This window comes from Notamacropus eugenii, chromosome 6 (genome assembly GCF_028372415.1).
Source record: "Notamacropus eugenii isolate mMacEug1 chromosome 6, mMacEug1.pri_v2, whole genome shotgun sequence".
NCBI classification, from domain to species: domain Eukaryota; kingdom Metazoa; phylum Chordata; class Mammalia; order Diprotodontia; family Macropodidae; genus Notamacropus; species Notamacropus eugenii.
Window position 1 is genome coordinate 339,697,034 of NC_092877.1, and position 18,163 is coordinate 339,715,196.

Consider the following 18,163-nt stretch of genomic DNA (forward strand, 5'->3'; position numbering starts at 1 on the left):
AAAGTGAGAACAGGAACTCATTGGTGAGGAAACTCTCTCTACCAATACAGTCATTGGCTCAGCTGCCTGGCGCAAGCAGACTTGCCCAGGGTTGGGCAGCCAGCACCCATCAAAGACAGGACTTCAACTCAGGTCTTCCTGGCTTCAAGGTCAACTCTCTATCCATTGTGCTACACTGCCTCTAAATAGAATAAAAGCTGACATTTACATATGATTTTAATGTGGTCGGGGCTATAATTATCTCCATTTTACATGTGAAAAAACTGAGGCACATGGAGATCAAGTGCCTTCTCAAGGGTCATGTGGTATATATATATAGTCCCTGTATAAGGTATGACTCAAAAACTGGGGCACCACAGAAAAAATTCCATGGATCAAATAAGGCCATGCCATCATCTGATTTCAGATGTTATCAGCATTTCTCCTATACTGTGCAAGTAAGAACACTTTCATCATGTCAGACCATCACCTACATAAGGAATCAAGTATTCTAGTTAGTTAGCTCCAAAGACTTCATTTCCCACTTCTGCCACTTTGGATTCAGGATAGTGACACCAGAAGTCATTGGTACAGGTACCTCCAAACCAAAACATACACATACATACACACATACACACACACACACACACACACACGACAACCCTATTTTAAAAGTCTACTGAAGGAATTACAAAGAATCAGCAAAATAAAGGATGTCAACAAAGAAATGTACATTGAAAAAGGAATGGAGGGGTTGGAATGGAAGGAAACACAGGTAGATAACCAATGGACATCCTACATATTTCACTAGTTTTCTCAGGATGTCAGCAGAAGTGTAAGAAGACTGACAATCCATATGATGTATCGAATGTACAGGAGAACCTAGACAAGCATCCTAGAGTTTGAGCAGGTGCAGATGGGTTCTTCCTTGGAGAGATTATCTATAGCCATGAGGTGAAGGTCCAGATGTGGCCAGCATGTTTTCAACTCTCAGTCAAAGTGTATGGCTAGAACAAAACTGTCCCTACAGTACTCTCATTTTGTTCCACAATACCCTGGTCTTCCACTTGCCTTGTAAACTCCTGACAGTGGGTGATATTGAGGCCCCTCCAGTTATTTTACATTGTGTCCAACCCTTTCCCCTTACTCTGTATATACCTGTGTATACACACACACACACACACACACACACACACACACACACACACACACACACACACACACACACACACACCTGTATCTGTCTCTCTCTCCCCTTATCTCTCAAGAACATAAGCCGCTTGAGGGCAGGGGCTTAACTATTTTCATCACTATGTCCTCAGTACCTAGCACAGGGTCTGGTCTATCATACCCTAAAAGAACATGTGCTGATAAGAATTCCCCAAATTCTCCAATTATATTAGGCAGTCTAACCAGCAAAAACAGAACAAAATAAATACGTGTCAATGAGCAAAAGGGCAGGCAAGGCCCAGGGTGAGGAAGGAATAAGACTAGGCCAATTAAGCCAGAACAGGGGAGTAAGAGGCTGGACAGGCAACCTCCAGGGCAGGTGTGTGGGTAGGGCCAGCAGCCAGATGAGGAGGGGAAAGGGCCTCCTACCAGTCTGGAGACTGACAGGGCCAGGGAAGGAAGGCAGTTAAGATCAAAGCATTAAGGGAGCAATCAGATTAAGGAAGATATTTACTGTTATTTTTCTTTTTGAAGGATTAATAAAATATGGCACAATGAGACAAAGGGAAGTTAGATATGAGAAAAATGAATGGCAAGTTAAAATGAGAGGCTGTTTTTCTCAGAGTCTATGCCTGGATCCCAACAGAGACCTGTCCTCTTATTTGCTGGCTCACAGCTTCCCTCCACCCCAAATCCTTGTTTTCAGAGCAGGGGCCAGATGGAAACCAACAATATCTTCCTCCTCCTCCCAATCTTCAAATAGGAGTCCTATGCACTCAGTTTAAACACTCTGTTTAAGTCTCAAAGTATAAGCAGGTCAAGAAGCATTTATTAAATATTTACCACGTGTTAGGCACTATGCTAAGAATAACAGAAGCTAAGCCTATATATGGTGAATTAAAATGGAATTCTCTCCTATCTCTGGCTCAAGGCCAGCTCCTGGGACAGGGGGACAGCCTTCAGCCCATAAATGAATGATTCCTGGCTTCACTAGGAGGGGGAGGGGAGGCACTATGGCTTCACAGTTGGGAAGGCACTTGGGGCTAGGGGAAGGCAGGACAATGAGCACAAAGCTGCTGGAATTTTGCCAGTGGATTTCCAGCTACTCCCTCCCATACGGGGTTTTTTGAAGAAGTACATTCTGATCTCCTCAAAGAGATACATGTGGGTGGGGGGAAATTTCTTAGGTTTATTCTCACACCAGTCTTAAAAGTGGAACCACATTATGAAGGCTGGTGTCAGAGGGTGGAAGAGTGAGAAAAGACACTGTTAACTATTAAATAGATCTGACCAACTCTAAGTATCCAGGCATTTTACAGTGCAATGAGTTCTTACTGTATTTATAGGCATATGTTATGGTGTATATAATAGTAATGATAATAATAAAAAGGATTTATACAGCACCCACTGTGTACCAGGAACTGTTCTCAGCATTTTACAATTATCTTACTTCACCCTCAAAACAACCCTGGGATGTAGTCTTTTTATAGATGAGGAAAACTGAGGTAACAGAGATGAAATGACTTTCCCAGGGTCTCACAGCTAGGGAGTGTATGAATGACTAGATTTTTACTTGTACAGTACTTTCTAAGGAGCTTTTACCTCTCATTTCTAGCCTTATTACACATCATTCCCCTCCAGTCTATAGTCCATTCAAACTGAACCTCCTGCTGCTCCTCATTCCAGTCTCCATCCCCTTGCACTGGGGCTGTCCCTCATGCCTAGTGTGACTCCCTCCTCACCTTTGTCTCTTGGCAATTTTAGACTCAGCTCAAATCTCATCTTCTGCAGGAGACCTTTCTGCCTCACCCGCAAAGGTTAGCCTGTGGGTTTTGTACATCCCTATATATGTACCTACAGGGAATCTAGATGGCACAATCGAGGCCTGAATCAGGAGGATTCATCTTCGTGAGTTCAAATCTGGCCTGAAACACTAACTGGCTATGTGACCCTGGGCAAGTCACTGAACCCTGTTTGACTCAGTTTCCTCAACTGTAAATTGAGCTGGAGTTGAAGAAGAAATGGCAAACCACTCTAGTATCTCTACCATGAAAATCCCAAACAGGGTTACAAAGAGTTGGCCATGACTGAAGATCACAGAAGTGAATGTCTATGCACATCTTACTGTACAATTAGCACATAAACTCTCTGAATGGAACGCTGACACGGTAAAACAACAACAACAAAACCCAAACAATCTGGAAATACTTAAGAACTCTGATGAAGACAACGATCAACCACAATTCCAGAAAAATGACTTTGCTTGGGGAGTGGGGAGTGCTTGAGAGGGAAGTGGGAGCGAGGAAAAAACAAGTATGATGATTTTAAAAAAAGAAAATAGAATAAAAAATCGAGGTAAAGGAAGAGTGGAAGCCCACTGAGGGCAGCAAAGACTCTACTATTAGTTTTGAGATCCCCAGTGCCTGGGACCTAGTTGATGTTCAATAAAAGCTTGTTGGATTGGTTTGGATTCTTAAATCTAATACTGGTACAGCACCACAGATTTCAAGCTGAAAGGGACCTTAGTTGTCATCTAGTACTAGTATTTTGCAGATGATGAAACTGAGGCCAAGAGAAAATTGTGTTTGTCCTTTGTTGCTGAAGACCATGCCATCGGAGAAACAGTGACATGACTTGCACTTGACTTCGTTTTGAGTGAGGAAAGGCTGTGTAGGTCACCATCCTCACTTCTCCTCAGACAAGAGAAAAAGTGACTTACTGAAGGTTGTACAGATAGTAAGCAGCTAAACAGGGCTGTGAACTCAGATACTCAGACTCCCAGATCAGTGTTCTCCGAAATGTACCAAAATAGCCTGGGGACACCTAGATTAATCTCTCCTGGTCACTGAAAAAGCTTCTGGGAGATTTTAATGCTGGTTGCACTAATAAATTTTTTTTCCTGCTGAGATTAGTTATCCTTGCCACTAACTCTAAAATAACAAATGTTTCCTTTGGTTCTGGATCACAAGGAACTGTGGCCAACTAGTTACAAATAGCACTTTATTCAAAGCTTGCCCTTGGACCTCTGATTGCTGGGGAACAGCACACAATGCCAATCAAAAAACCCTACTGTTTGTGGAGTTCAAGGGAGATTACCCTCTCTCCCTTTTGACAGAGAAGAGAGGGAAAGAAATGGATTGATAGGGAGAGAAGAGGAGAGAAATGGAGAGGAGAGGGAGGAAAGGGGGAAAAGAGTTTCCAGTTGGGTAAAATTCCATCTCGTCTCTTGCCTTTTAAGCCTTTATAGTCTGAATTTTGGCTGCCCAGGGAACCCATCTTGAATTTCTAACATTGTTTCCTCTGAACTAATACCACTGTTTTGTCCAACTTCATGTTTTTGTGGAACCAGTTGGCAAGGCTAGGCAAGTCTCCAGACTTTAAAATTTCAATTAACTAGAACTCTAGTACCCAGAAACCATAATAAACAGAATCTATCTCACTTTTTTTTAAAAAGAGGAAAATCAAATATAGAGTTATTATTTCAGATTTTATAGTCCAACTTGAACCTGAGAACCAGAGTAAGTTGCCCAAGGACACACAGGTAAGAAGGAACAGTTGGGAATTGGACCCAGGTCCTCTGTAGATGTCAAATTCCAGGGCAGGGCATCCTTTAGATGCCAAATCTGCTGTACCACCTTTTGATCCTTCCCATTAAGTCAGAGATATTGTCATAAATCAGCGTACTGTGGTCAGTACAGGTGGAGGGCAATCTCCCACACCTTCTGTATCTATAAACTCTATCAAGGGTGGGATCAGGGCTCTACACCTGTGTTAGCTAGGCCCCTTGAGAGCTTGTCATTATAACAAAGGATGGTGGGTAAGCTAGTTAGTGCTACCTGAGAGACCAAGATCCACCCCATGGGAAACCTTGCTGTCACTTAGAATGGAAAAGCATCCATTCATCTGGTAATCAATTATCCATTAATATTTCAACTTTCTCAGAATATTTCAAAATAGTCACTGTCACAGAGCTTAACTGGCTTTTCCAGCATCATATACCCTCATCAGTCTCCTCACACTTTGTACCACCCTCATTTAATGGTGTATCCACAAAATATTATAAGTTGCTCTGCAATACTCATCTCAGATGAAGAGTTTGGTTGTGACACCCAGTGAGTGTGGCTGCAGTCTGGCTTTTCCCTTGTGCAAGAAATAGAAATGCCTCAACTCAGTGGAAATCAAGAGCTCAGTTAATTCTTAGCTCCTATACATAGGAAAACATATCGCACATTTCACACAGGGCACTCCATTTCCTACCTCCATGGCTTAACTGGTTGGCCCTCATGCCTGGGATGGTCTCCCTCCTCCCCTTTCCACTCCTGCCTTCCAGTAAGCCGTATCTCAATGCCCACCTTCTGCAGGAGGCCAGTGTTCCTAGCTGCTAGACTCAAGTAGCCAAAACTCTTAGATTATCTTTCTATCTCCTTTGTATCTTTTTTATTCAGTGGGGGATGTAGTCCCCTCTTCAGTACATTCCTAGAAAGGCAGTACTGTTTGTGGCTTTTTGTTCCCCAGGGATTTGTCCGGTGCTTAGAACTAGTACCATGGGCTTAGCAAATTCATGTTGGTTGACTGATGACCCTGACACATTGCCGTTTACAAGGTCATGTGATCACTCCTAAAGTCTTATTTAGCATACTTACTTTCAAAGGAAGAGAAATGTCTTCGAAAGTTTTTCAACAATAAAGCTCAACAAAAGGGTCTGAGGATAAGAAATCACAACAAGCGTTCCTCAGTCAACAGATCTTGCTACTCTAACTGGGTAGAAAATAGAAACCTTGATGACTGTCCCTCCCCCACTGCAAAAAATGTGCCCTCAATGAAAGGAGGACCTTGGCCAAGGGACTCCAGAACTCTAGGATTCAGCTGTAAAACACAGGGTTTGGATGATAAGATTTCCAAGGGCCTTTCCTGCTGGAAAGTGATTTAGGGATTAATCTATTGCATTTAATCCAACCTGCATTAACTAAGCCACCACCACATAAGGTACTATTTGAGGGGCTGAAGATACAAAGACAAAGCAATACAAAATCATCCTTGCCTTACAGAAGCTTACATTGTACTGGGGAAAGGGGAGCTATGGGGGTGGTGTAGAGAGAGAAGAGACTGTTCTAGCTATCACCACAGAGAAAGCTATTTTTTTAAATCCACGCTTTCTTTTGGGTCAGAATTCTCCTAATGTGAGTAGCTGCAACCCAGTTGTGTTAACAACTTAAACAGGATGCCTCACGTCATTAAGTCCTGAGACAAAGAAAACTTTGCGAACCACTAGGCTAAATATCCATTTTTAACCTGGCTTCAGTTTTTCAAAGCTGCTTGCAACCGTTGCTAGAGGACTGTTCCTAAGTCAGTAGGTATTTTCATGTCATTAGAGCTCCACAAGGTATTTTAGTATTGGGAATATTAAGGTAATCATATTAGTATAAATGCTAAATCATATTTTGTTCAAAACAAAAAGTAGTCCCTGTCCTCAAGAAGCTTCCATTTTCTAATAAATGTCTAAGTTTATAGGGATGTGGCTCTAGATGAAAGCACTCTCCCTTTCCTGAACACAACTATAAAAGTACTTCCCCTCAGGAAACAGCTTTGAACACTGATCCGTCAGAGCCGCTGCAGGGCTCCAACCAGACCTGCCTTAGCAACAAACTCTTTTTAGGGCTCAGGAATGGAGTTTTTTGTTCTTGAAGTGTGGATTGAAGGATAGACTGTTCAAGTCCACATAATAATGGGCCCTGTTCTAATGGGATTCTACCCTATTTTATAAACATGAATGCATTTACTCCTTAGAAGGGGTGCATTCCTCCCCTCCAAGCAGGAAAAAACCAGTGTAGAGGGTATGCCCAGAGATTCAGATGATGAGCTCAGCAAGGTCTCCTGAGATCTCTAGTCTCCTTAAGGCAGAGACATTCGTGTTTTGTAAATATGTCTTGAGAACTCTATTTCAGCAGAATTTGTTTCCTTTGCAATCCTATGTACTTTATTCCATGCTTTCAAAAGGCTTGTTCTGATATGGAGTCCATACGACACCAAAAAAGCGAAGAGACATTAAGGTTACGATGTTCAAGTCCTTGCCAGGGTGCGGTCTCCCTCCGGACAGCTGGGGGCTGCCTAGTCAGCCCTTTGCCACGAAACATGTTGCCATAAGTATCGGCATATTTGCTTGTTTATTGATCACAAACTCAAGAACAAGGACAACTTTTTTTTTTCCACTAGTAAAATGGAAACTCCTTAAGGACTTGGGCTGTTCTTTCATTTTTGACTTTGTACAATACGCCCAACTCCTAAGTATACCAGCATCACACAGAACTTGCTTAATGCCCAAGAAATCAAATATATGAATGCTAGAAGTCACCGGACACATCCCAAGATAGGCAAGATGACCAGATAGAAAAGCTTGTAATTATGTGATACACTCCTCTTTTATGTTTTACATGGGCTTCAGTTTCTAAAATGCTTTTATCCTGTATCTTATTTCATAGGTTAAATATTTACTGAAATGAACAAGTCAATTCAGCTTCTGTCAGTACTTCAACTGCTCTCTACTTTATTACCAATTTAGCTCTTTAACATTCATTTCATATTATTTTCCCTCTGGTCACAGCCTGACAGATTAGCCATTCTGCCCGATGTATACCTCCCAGACCCATCCATACCTGGCTTCTCTTTATTCCAGTCAATTAGAATTAATTCCTAGCTTCCTTGGAGGCTTAGCTAGGGTACCCCTACTTGAACAAGTCATTCCCAGTTGTTTGTTTACCCTCTCCTAAAATCTGGGTTCATGTTATACACATTCCTTTCTGTCCCCTCCCCTAGAAGAATGGAAGCTCTTGGAAGGCAAGAATCCCTTTATTAATATGTATATCCTCAGTACTTTGAAGAAAGGAGCTTAATAAATGTTTGTTAAATTGAATTCTACCTCTAGCAGTCTGGAAGAGTTCAGTAACTTCTACCCATTACTCCTATCTCTATCCTGAAGCCAAAGAGAAAAAGTTCCCAAGGAAGCCAGATCTTTTCATCAGGCTAACAATACATCCAAAAGTCAAACTCTTCTTCCTCCCAAAACCTGCTTCTCCATCCTCTTCCTCCTCTAAACTATGAGGTCTTTCACTTCTCCAGAGGTCCAGAGTTAATCAATTAATCTTGTCACTTCTATTTTGGTCCCATCTCAGCACATAACACTCTCCACTGTGGCATTTTCACTGGATCTTTCTCATCCCTAGAACCCTCTCCCACTTGTCTTGACTTCTGGGCTTTCTTCCTATGGCAGCTAAAGGATAGTTACCTTCTCTCTCTCATGAACTCCACCATGGACCTTGGGTATATCTTCTTGTTTGTATATTGTTGCCCCCATTAGAATGGGCGCTCCTCGAGGGCAAGGAGCAATTTGTGCCTTCTTTTGTATCCTCAGCGCCTGCCACACTGCAGGCTCTTCAATGCTGGCTGACTTTCACACCTATGCTTTCATTTCTATTGCTGCTACCTTAGCTAAAGGTCTCATTATTTCTTGTCTAGATTATTGAAATCACCTCCATATGGATATCTTAACATCAAGTCCAGGAGTTCTTAAAACTGTGTGTGTGTGTGTGTGTGTGTGTGTGTGTGTGTGTGTGTGATGCAAGTGGGGGAAGAGGAAATGAATGAGCATTTATATAGTTCCTACTAAGTGCCAGGTACTGTGCTAAGCACTTGTATAAATATTATCTCATTTCATCCTCAAAACAACCCTGGGAGGTAGGTTCTATTATTGTTTCCATTTTCAATTGAGGAAATTGAGGAAAATAGAGATTAAGTGACTTGCCCAGGGTCACAAAACTAGTAAGTGTGAGTATCTAAGGTCACATTTGGACTTGGGTCTTTCCAACTCCAGACCAATCATTCTATCTCCATTGTATCACCAGCTGCCTATAAGCCGAGATGGACTCATTTGTAGCCTAGTGAAACCCATGGACCCTCTCTTAGAATAATGTTTTAAAAGGACTTAAATAAAATGCATAGAATTACAAAGGAAATCAATTCTATTCAGATACATTTATCAAAATATATTTAATGACAAGATCATGGATCCCCATTAAGAACCCTTGCTCTAGTCTTTCCCCACCTCCAGTCCAGCCTACACATGGTTTCCAGATGAATCATTACGACAGACAGCTCTCATGTGTCATAGACTTGCTCAAAAACTTTTAATGACTTGACACGAGCCATCAACACCAGCCCTTAGGTGGGATGGATTCTTTCCCCTTTCCCTTCTTCCCCCTTTCTGCTCTCTATGGGCAGAAAGCACTGCTTGGGGCTCTAGCATGGCCTTATCTCCTCTGCCCTACCAAAAACCCCCACTCATTCTAGCTGGGCATTCCATTCCCATCATGCTTTGGCTCTAACCTACCTATCCAGTTCACATATTCTATCCTCCATCCAATCTATGCTATTTATTGTTTCCCATACTTTCCCAACTCCTTGAATGTGTTCATACTTGCCTGGCATTCCCCCCTCACCCCTCACCCCCCATTGCTCCAACCTGTCCATTCATCTTATCTGTTTGCTAACATAGGTTATCTTGGACTCCTCTCTCATTGTCAATCAGTTATAACATCCCATTGACTCTACCTCTGCAATAGCTCTTCTGTATTTCCCCCATCCTTATTACCATCTTCCTGGAATATTTCAATAGCCTCCTAAATGGTTTCTCTGACTCTATCCCACTCTGTCCCTCCTCCAAGCTGTTCTTAGGCACAGACCTGGTCATGTCTCTGTAAAAAAAAAAAAAAAAAAAAAAAAAAAAATCTTCTGTAGCCTCCTATTCCTTATTGAGTCAAGTTCAAACTCCCATGCTTGGTCTTCAAGGCCCTCTACAGTCTGGCACCAACCTACCAACATCCAGTACATTTCACCTTCCTCACAGGGCGTATTCTAGGCTCCTGACAAATCAAATTCTTCTCTGCTTCCAACACACACACCAGAGTCTTTATAATCCTCTCTACATGCCTTTATCCATGCTTTCTTAGGTCTGAAATTCTCTCCACTCTCCCTACCCTTCTAACTTCCCTTGCTAAAATTCTTCATCCTATAAAAGCCCAATTCAAATGTAACCCCTTTCAGGAAGCCTTCCCTGATTCTGCCTAGGACTTTACTTCCCATCTCTCTAATTTCCTTAACCTTGCTATTATGTATCAGTCATCTACTTTGTATCTTCTCTCAGCAGTGCATAAGGTGTTGGGCTTAAAATCCGGAAGACTCCTCTTCCTGAGTTCAAAATCCAGCCTCAGACACTAGCTATGTGACTCAACCCTGTTAAGTATTTTCAGGTACTACTAGCCCTGTGACCCTAGGCAAGTCCCTTAGCTCCTATCTGCCTCAGTTTCCTCATCTGTAAAATGGGGATGATAATAGAGCCTACCTCCAGGGTTGTTGTGAGGATCAAATGAGACTAGTGGTAAAAGTGCTTAGCAGAGTGCCTGGTATATTATACAGTGGGAGCTATATAAATGTTAGCTACTATCATTATTGTTATTGATGGTGGTGACGATGATGGTGCTAATGATGTTCTAATGCACTTTCATATTCTGGGGTAAATGCACACAGGAACTTCCAAGTTCCAAGTATGCTCCTGAAAATGATGGAAAAAAAATCATTCTAAATTTCTTCTGGTATAGTGGGAGGGTCTCTAGCTTTTGAGTGAGATCTAGGTTATACTCCTGGGGACCTTGGTTAAGTAAGTCATTTTATTTCCCTGAGCCTCAGTTTCCACATCTGTAAAATGAGGGTGTTGGGCTCCATGGTCACTAAACTCTCTTTTGGTTTTCCTAAGGTCCGAAGACCAGGAGTAAGTGCTTGCATTTTCTTTCATTCAGAAGGCAGTAGAGTATAGTGTTGGAGCACTCAATTTGGAGGAAGAAAAGAGCTGAGCTTGAATTCCTGGCTATGTGTCCCTGGGCAAGTCATTTAAGATTTCCTGGTCTCTATTTTCTCATCTGTCAAATGAGAGAGTTAGAGTAGCTGACCTGAAAGGTCTCCTTCTGCACCAGGTCTGTTGTGTGTTATCCTATGATCTGGGTTGAACTTGGCTTTTCCCAATGAACGTAAATAACAGTTCCCTAAATAGCAGCCACTGGTCACACAAGCTCTGGGCTCCCACTGATTTTTTAACCCACAGTGATTTGGAGATGTTAGAAACTTGAACCTCTAACAAATACAAACATGGAGGGGAAATCCCCAGGAAAAACTATCACCCACACCATAGGCGAGCTAATGTTGGCTCCAAGATAACCCCTGCCCAATAATGTGACAGACAAATTGTCCATAGCTGATCTGAATTAAAAGCAGCACGAGAGGCAACTGATTCTCCTTTTTCTGGCTGACATAAGATGTAACAACCATCTTAAAACTTTTCAACCACAGAGCATCTCCAGGATTTACTAAAAATCCCTTTACAAATGCACTGTTCTGATAAAGATCTCGCCCTCTTTTCCCTCCATGGGAAAGGGGAACTTGCTATGAATAATGCTATTTCTCTACTGTTCTCAATCAAAAGGTCTTGCTTTAACCATTTTGTAAATAATCCAATACCCAGATCAGATAGTGATTTGTCCATAAGTCTGACACCAAGATTTAACTGAGAGAAGTGATGGAAGCCTAAAGGAGACCACAGCAAAGTTCTGACATTGGGTTATTTTTTAACACTCCTCTACAAAATTCTTCCCAACTGATTTTCTAGAAAATGATTTTCAACAGCTTAGTGAAATTTTCTAATCAAAGACACATTTCACACATAGTTTTCCCCATTCTCCTAATTACCAGATGCTTTTGGGAGGCTAGTGCCAAATTCTTGCTCTATGTCCCTCCCTTTCCAAGATCAAAGAATCAGAGATCAAGAGAGTTTGGGGGCCATTTAGTCTAACGTCCCATTTTACAAATGAGGATATCGTTGTGCTCAAACTTTCAAAGTCCTTTATGTTCATCTTTTCCTATTATAGAATATTAAGTACTGATCATCAATAGTCCAAACCCCAAGCCAGATCTGACTGAGAAGGTGAGAAGGGTGCTACCTTTTGGGATAACACATGATTTAAGATTCTTAGTGCTAAGCTCTTACTGGCACACAGTAAGGCAATTAATTATAAGCCTGCTGATTGATTTCTCCAGGCCACACAGGAAGTAAATGACATAGCCTAAACTCAAACCCAGGTTTTATTTTTTAACTCCAAATCCAATATTCTTTTCACACACACATTCATTTTTGGAAAGTGATGTCAAGAGAGATGAATTGACTGAATTAATGGCAAAATTGGGACCAGAGTTCAGTCCTGTCACTAAAGCATGCTTTTCCTCTTAAAGTTCACACATTTGTATCTAGAGTCTTCTCCCCTTCTCCCTCATCCCACTTTCCATCCCTCAGTGGGCCAAGCAGAGAGATGTTTAGAAATACCTCCAAGGCAGTTCCATGAGAACTCATGCCCTCTGAGCAATAACTAACTTCCCTGAGGGATTGGGAGGACAGGAAGGAAGCTTCAGTTTGGATCTCAGGACAGCCAAAGTCGGGGAAAAATGATATCAGTTCCATAAATCATTTCTAGAAGAAACAATGACGCCATGCCAGATTCTACTAAAGCTTGGTACAAGTACACTGAGGTAAGCAGTAATAAACAGCATTTTATTTTAGCTTGAAAAATGATACATCTGCTCATAGTCTACCTCCCTACAACTTATTCCAAGAGGCTGCCAAATACCTAAACTGAAAGTTGATTTCTCCCCTTTTCCATTTTTGAAAGACAACTTCACCTTGAAGAATTTCTTTTGGCTGAACAGGAACTAGCCAGCTTAATCTATCCTGAAAGTGAAACTTACGATGTTAATTACACTACACCAGAAATTTCACATGTCCTTACCCTCCCTTCCTCTTTGGTTTTTGAAAGCAAAGGAAATTTTTTTTGGGGGGGAGGGAAAGGGGAAGAGAAGTAGTAATCTCAACACTGATAGGCAGATCTCATAATTAGAGAATATTTTTCTTAAATTTAGGTTTGGCAATTGAAATTCATTCCACTGTAATTCACATCTTTTCCATTTTCCATTTCAACAAGAAGATGAAATTCACCCCACAGTCTTGTCTATCCCAAATGTAGTTTCACTGTATTTCTAATAGGGCAAAAGTTTTATATATTCATCTCTACTTTCTATAGAGTCACATCATTCTCATGGTTTTCATGGCCCTAAGAAAACTCCAGAAAATGTTTTCCTCCCAAATGTAATTTATAAGAGAAATTTCCAGGGTGAACTGCTAAAATTAAAAAGTGAAGGTTAGTAGCTAAGCTGAGCTTCTGAGGATATAAAGTGATATAACATTTGCAAAATAAAAAAGGTAGTCTCTGAAGCCCTTTATGGGATTGTGAAATAGACAAAAAGCAATTTATTGTAGTGAATTAGGTTTCACAATTCAACTGAAACTGATTTGCTTCAAACCCTTACATAATACTTTATTTTAAGCTTGCTCTGTGACAGTATAACACCAAATTAAGGCATTCGTTTTCACCCGACTACAATTCCCCAGCTCTAATTCCCTGGTGGATTTTTAATTTAAAAGAAGCACTTGTCCTACAAAATAAGAAACACCAAGGGACAAATGACTCCTGAAATGGCCCATGAGGATGCCTAGTTTCTCCACTCCCGACATTTAAAAGTATTAGTGTTTACATAAGTTTCTAAGTTTGGGTTCACTGTCACTAACCTTTCTGAGGTGACTTTCCTATTCTGTAAAATTGGGGGTAACACCATCTGTAGTACCTACTTCTTAGGGATGCTGTGGGCTCAAAGGAGATAATTTAGAGAAAGTCCTTTGCTAACCTGAAAATGTTTTTGTCATTTTTTTATTACTATGATGATGGAATAACTGTAGCAAAGTAATAAGGCCTAAGAGACTAATGGGTTAATTCAGAGGTAATTCTGAAAAGGTCAAAGTTATACCCCAAAGCACTCTCTTGGCTCCTTTTGCGATAATAAATAACTGCATGAAATTTTAATTTCTGAGCACTTCAAATAAAATATGTAACAACTTTCCCCTGAGGGACTCATCTTAAAGTTGGAGGAGGGGATAAAAGTCTCAGTGAAAGCATCTGATGCTGGGGGGTGTTAAGATTTCCCTTAGAAGCCCTCCACAAATTACTAAGATGGACTCTCCCAAGAAGATATTTTCAGGCCTAGGAAGTGAACTCCAGATCAAGGGAGGAAAATTAACCAAGGCCTGGGATCAGGGACTATGTTTCTTTCCTCCTAAGCATCTTTGAACATCTTCTCAATCCAAATTTTATCTTGGTAGTAGTTTCCAGAGTGTCAACAAGAGGGTATGTATCACCATGTGAATTCCCCCAAAGAATCCAGGAGGGAACAGAAGAGTGGGAGGGTGGAGAGAGAAAGAGGAAGTTCTAAGTTTGTAAGTATTTTGTGTGGCAATGGAGAATGAGGCTGGTAAGGGATGAATGTGGGGAATCCAATCACCCTGCCCAGGTTTGGAGGTTGGAGGAGCGGTACCCAGGGCTCGTGATACAAAGTTTTACAGGAAAGATATAAAAACATAAAGAGGGTACCTTAGATCACAGATCTCAAACTGGAAGGGAATTTAGAGGTCGCCAGGTTCTACTACCCTATTTTACTGATGAGGCAACAGGCTCTAAGAGATTAATAGACTGGCCGAGAGCCACCCATCTACTGGTGACATTGAAACCAGGTCTTTCCAGACTCCAGTCGGTATTCGCCTGCCTCTCCTTAACAGCCATCTGGAGCAAGCCCGCGCCCCTGGATACCCAGCAGAAGAAGGGCAGTAGGAGTTTCCACGCTGCACCTGGGGCTTACTTACCTTGCAGGGAAACAGCACAGCGGAGGCCACTTTTTCCATGGCCAGGTTCCTGATGCTAGGGGTCAGGGATCCCCGGCACGTCGGGCAGCAGCTCAGCTTCTGGCGGCATGGGTTACAGACCAAGTGGCCGGCCTGGCACTGCAGGATCGGGGGCAGGACATAGTCAAAACAGACCGGGCACTCGAAAAGCGAAGTCAGCTCGTGGTGCTGGGGAGAGACCGGCCCGCCGCCGCCGCCGCCTCCGCCAGGGCCCGAGATCACTGCGGCCGCGGCGGCCACCGCGGACGAGCCCGGTCCGGCAGCCGAGATGGTGGCGGCGGCCGAGGGCGCAGCCGGGGACTGGGCGTGCTGCGGCGGCGGCGGCTGCGGGGGCTGCTGCTGCGGAGGCTGCTGCTGCTTGCCACAAGGTTTGTTAGCACCGGGTCCGGTGGAGGACGGGCGGCTCATCGCGTTCCGAAGCAACCATCGAACTGTGGGAGCCGAGCGGCCGGCGCACAGAAACCAACCTCCTCCCTCCCCGCTGGGGTGTTTCGGGGTGAAGCTGCAGCCGCGGCCGCCCCGGGACCGCCCACTGCTCCGGGGACGCAAGCCGGGGCGAGCCGAGAGGCGGGGAGCTCCGGGGAGCCGTCTCTGCCAGCCGCCGCCGCCGCCGATGGGACGCCTCCAGCGCTCCAACGATATCTCGGGGTCCCTGCGACGTCTCGGGGTCTCAGCGAGGTCTCAGCCCTCCAAACGCAGCTGCTCGCACTGGCCCAAGCAGCCCCGGGCGCGCCTTCCCCTCTCCAGCCAATCCGCGCCCCGCCTATCCACCCCCGCCACGACGAGTACCACCTGCCTGCCCCCTTCCAGCCTGCCCCGGAGCCGCAGCCGTGCGCCCAGCCTCAGCCCACCGCTCCTGGAACATTAGCTGACGCAAGAGCCCCAGGCTACGTGACGCCACGGACACGTGCGTGATCCCGCCCAGCCGCTTCGCGGCGGGGCCTGGCCGGGGCAGGTGGCCCACAGAGCGGGACTCCGCCCGCCTTCGCGGCGGGGCGTGGACGGAGGCGTGCCGTGGCTCGATGAGGGAGGGAGGGGCCCTGGGGGTTGTGCCGGCCAAGTTTCCTGGCTGCCCCTGGCATGGAGCCGCTTCCCTGCTTGGAGCCGCGGAGGCGTCGGTTGCCAGAGTGGGGATTTCGCGTCTCCGGGTTTTAGCTGCTTCTGAGCTCGAGAGGGAGGGAGCGAGCGCCCTGGCACAGCCCAGCGTAAGGCTGGCCCCCCTGGGATTCCAGTCTGCCACTCCCGAATACACTGGGCAGCAACCTGGCAGCGTCATTCAGAAACCAGAAAGACCACTGTGTACTGTGCCAATAGATTTTTTTTTTTGTATCCCCATCGCTTGGCATAATACTAGGCACATAGTCTGCCCCTAATCATCCTTATTCATTGACGGTACCTTGTGTGCTCCATGGGGCCAAGGTGGGTGCTGGAGCTAGGGCTTAGGACCTCAGGTCCTCTGTCTAGGAGGAAGGTTTCCATGACAGCAGTCAGAGGGCTGGACTGCCCCGTGGAAGGTTTGTTGGAGGGGAGTCGCCTTGCCAAAAGGTCAGTTACACACGTGGGGCATTGTTTTGGCGACCGTAGAGGAGAGGAGCCTGCCCTGGCAAGCAAAACAGGTCACGTGTAAGTAACCAGGTCATGAAGCTCCCTGACCCAGGTCCCCGTGCCCATCCAGTGTGGACTGGCTGTGCTCTTTGCAGTTTGGCCAGTTTTCTCAGCAGTGGCACTTTTGCTAGGATGGAGCCAGAGAAAGAAGTTGAAACAGCAGCCCCACCCTCCACTTCTTAAACGAGCTGCTCAGTCAACCTGGTAAAGGCTACTTCTGTTCAATGTTAACCAAAGCTTTCTGAGTGCCTGCTGGAGAGAGTTCGGGATCCATGGGGAAAGAAGGCTTGCATTCAGGGCTGAGCTACTAAATATTTAACAACCAGACCTTCCAAAAAAAAAGTACAACACATTTGCAATTTTTACGTGCGTTAGCATTTTCTCCATGTTTAAAGTCTAGACAATCAAAACAATGAATCAAGTCACCGATACACGTCAATCATTTGTAGCATTTGCTGATTTCGGAGGTGTGAATGCTCACAGGACTGTCACAAACTCCTGCTTTCATTCAAACCCCACCCCTGATATTTACAAGCGGTGTGACCAAGGTCAAGTTCCTTAACTCCTCTGAGCCTCAGTTTCTACATCTGTGAAAAAGAAACAATATTGCCCATGGCTCTTACCACCTAGTGGTGTTGAGGATCAAATAGAATTATGGATCTAGAATGCTCTGAAAATTTTAAACCACTATGAAAAGGTCAGTTATCGTTACTGTATCACTAAGTGATATTCCTAAAGCACAAATCTCCCACTATGTCACTTCTTCATTCAGTAAAGTAATGTGGCTATTACTTCTAAATCTAAAACAAACCCGTCTGTTAGGCATTGATTTAAAGTTCTTCTAAACCTGACTCCATGCTTCCTTTCCAGGCTTATTATACATTATTATCCTCACACACCATACAATCCAGCCAAACAGGCCTTGATGTTTATCACATGGCATTCTGTCTCTGTAGTCTCCTGACTTTGTAATGGCTGCCCCCCATGTTTGGAACGAGCTCCCCTCCTGGCCTCTGCCTCATAGAATCCTTACTTTCCTTCCAAGTTCACTTCATGGGTTGAATTCTAAATGGGGCCTTTCCAGATTCCTTCCAATGGATTACTTCTCTGCCCCTCCCGAAATTATCTTGTATTTATTCTGTCCATGCTTATATGTTTATTACATGTGTATCCCTTCTCCTTTATCCTCCCCCTGCCTCAACAGACTGGGAGTTCTTAACCTTTTTTGTATCATGGATTCCTTTGGTAGTCCAGTGAACCCTACGGACCCTTCTCAGAAGAATGTTTTTGAGTGCATAAAAGACACAGGATTAAAAAGGAAACCAATTAAACTGAAATATTCTCTGTAGACAGGAAGACTACAGTCATGTGTGACCCAGCAGGTAGGTTTAATAACAACAGCCATCTGAAAGTAATGATGATATTTTAAAATAGTAGATAAGAGATCATGATAAGATTATGTTGGAATAAGAGATAAGAGAAAAAAATCTCTTAATAAGATATGAAAATATCTGTGATTTCTTTTAG

At 43.8% G+C, this 18,163-nt stretch overlaps 1 protein-coding gene across 1 annotated transcript in view; it reads right to left on the reverse strand.

Annotated features, from left to right (window-relative positions):
- Positions 1 to 15,712, reverse strand: part of LOC140510034 (E3 ubiquitin-protein ligase SIAH2-like) — a 28,933-nt gene extending 13,221 nt beyond the window's left edge. The window contains exon 1 of the mRNA XM_072618301.1: positions 14,993 to 15,712. Coding sequence (XP_072474402.1) covers positions 14,993 to 15,439 — 447 coding nt within the window. The 5' untranslated portion in view covers positions 15,440 to 15,712. The remainder of the gene's footprint in view (positions 1 to 14,992) is intronic.
- Between the last annotated feature and the right edge of the window lie 2,451 nt (positions 15,713 to 18,163).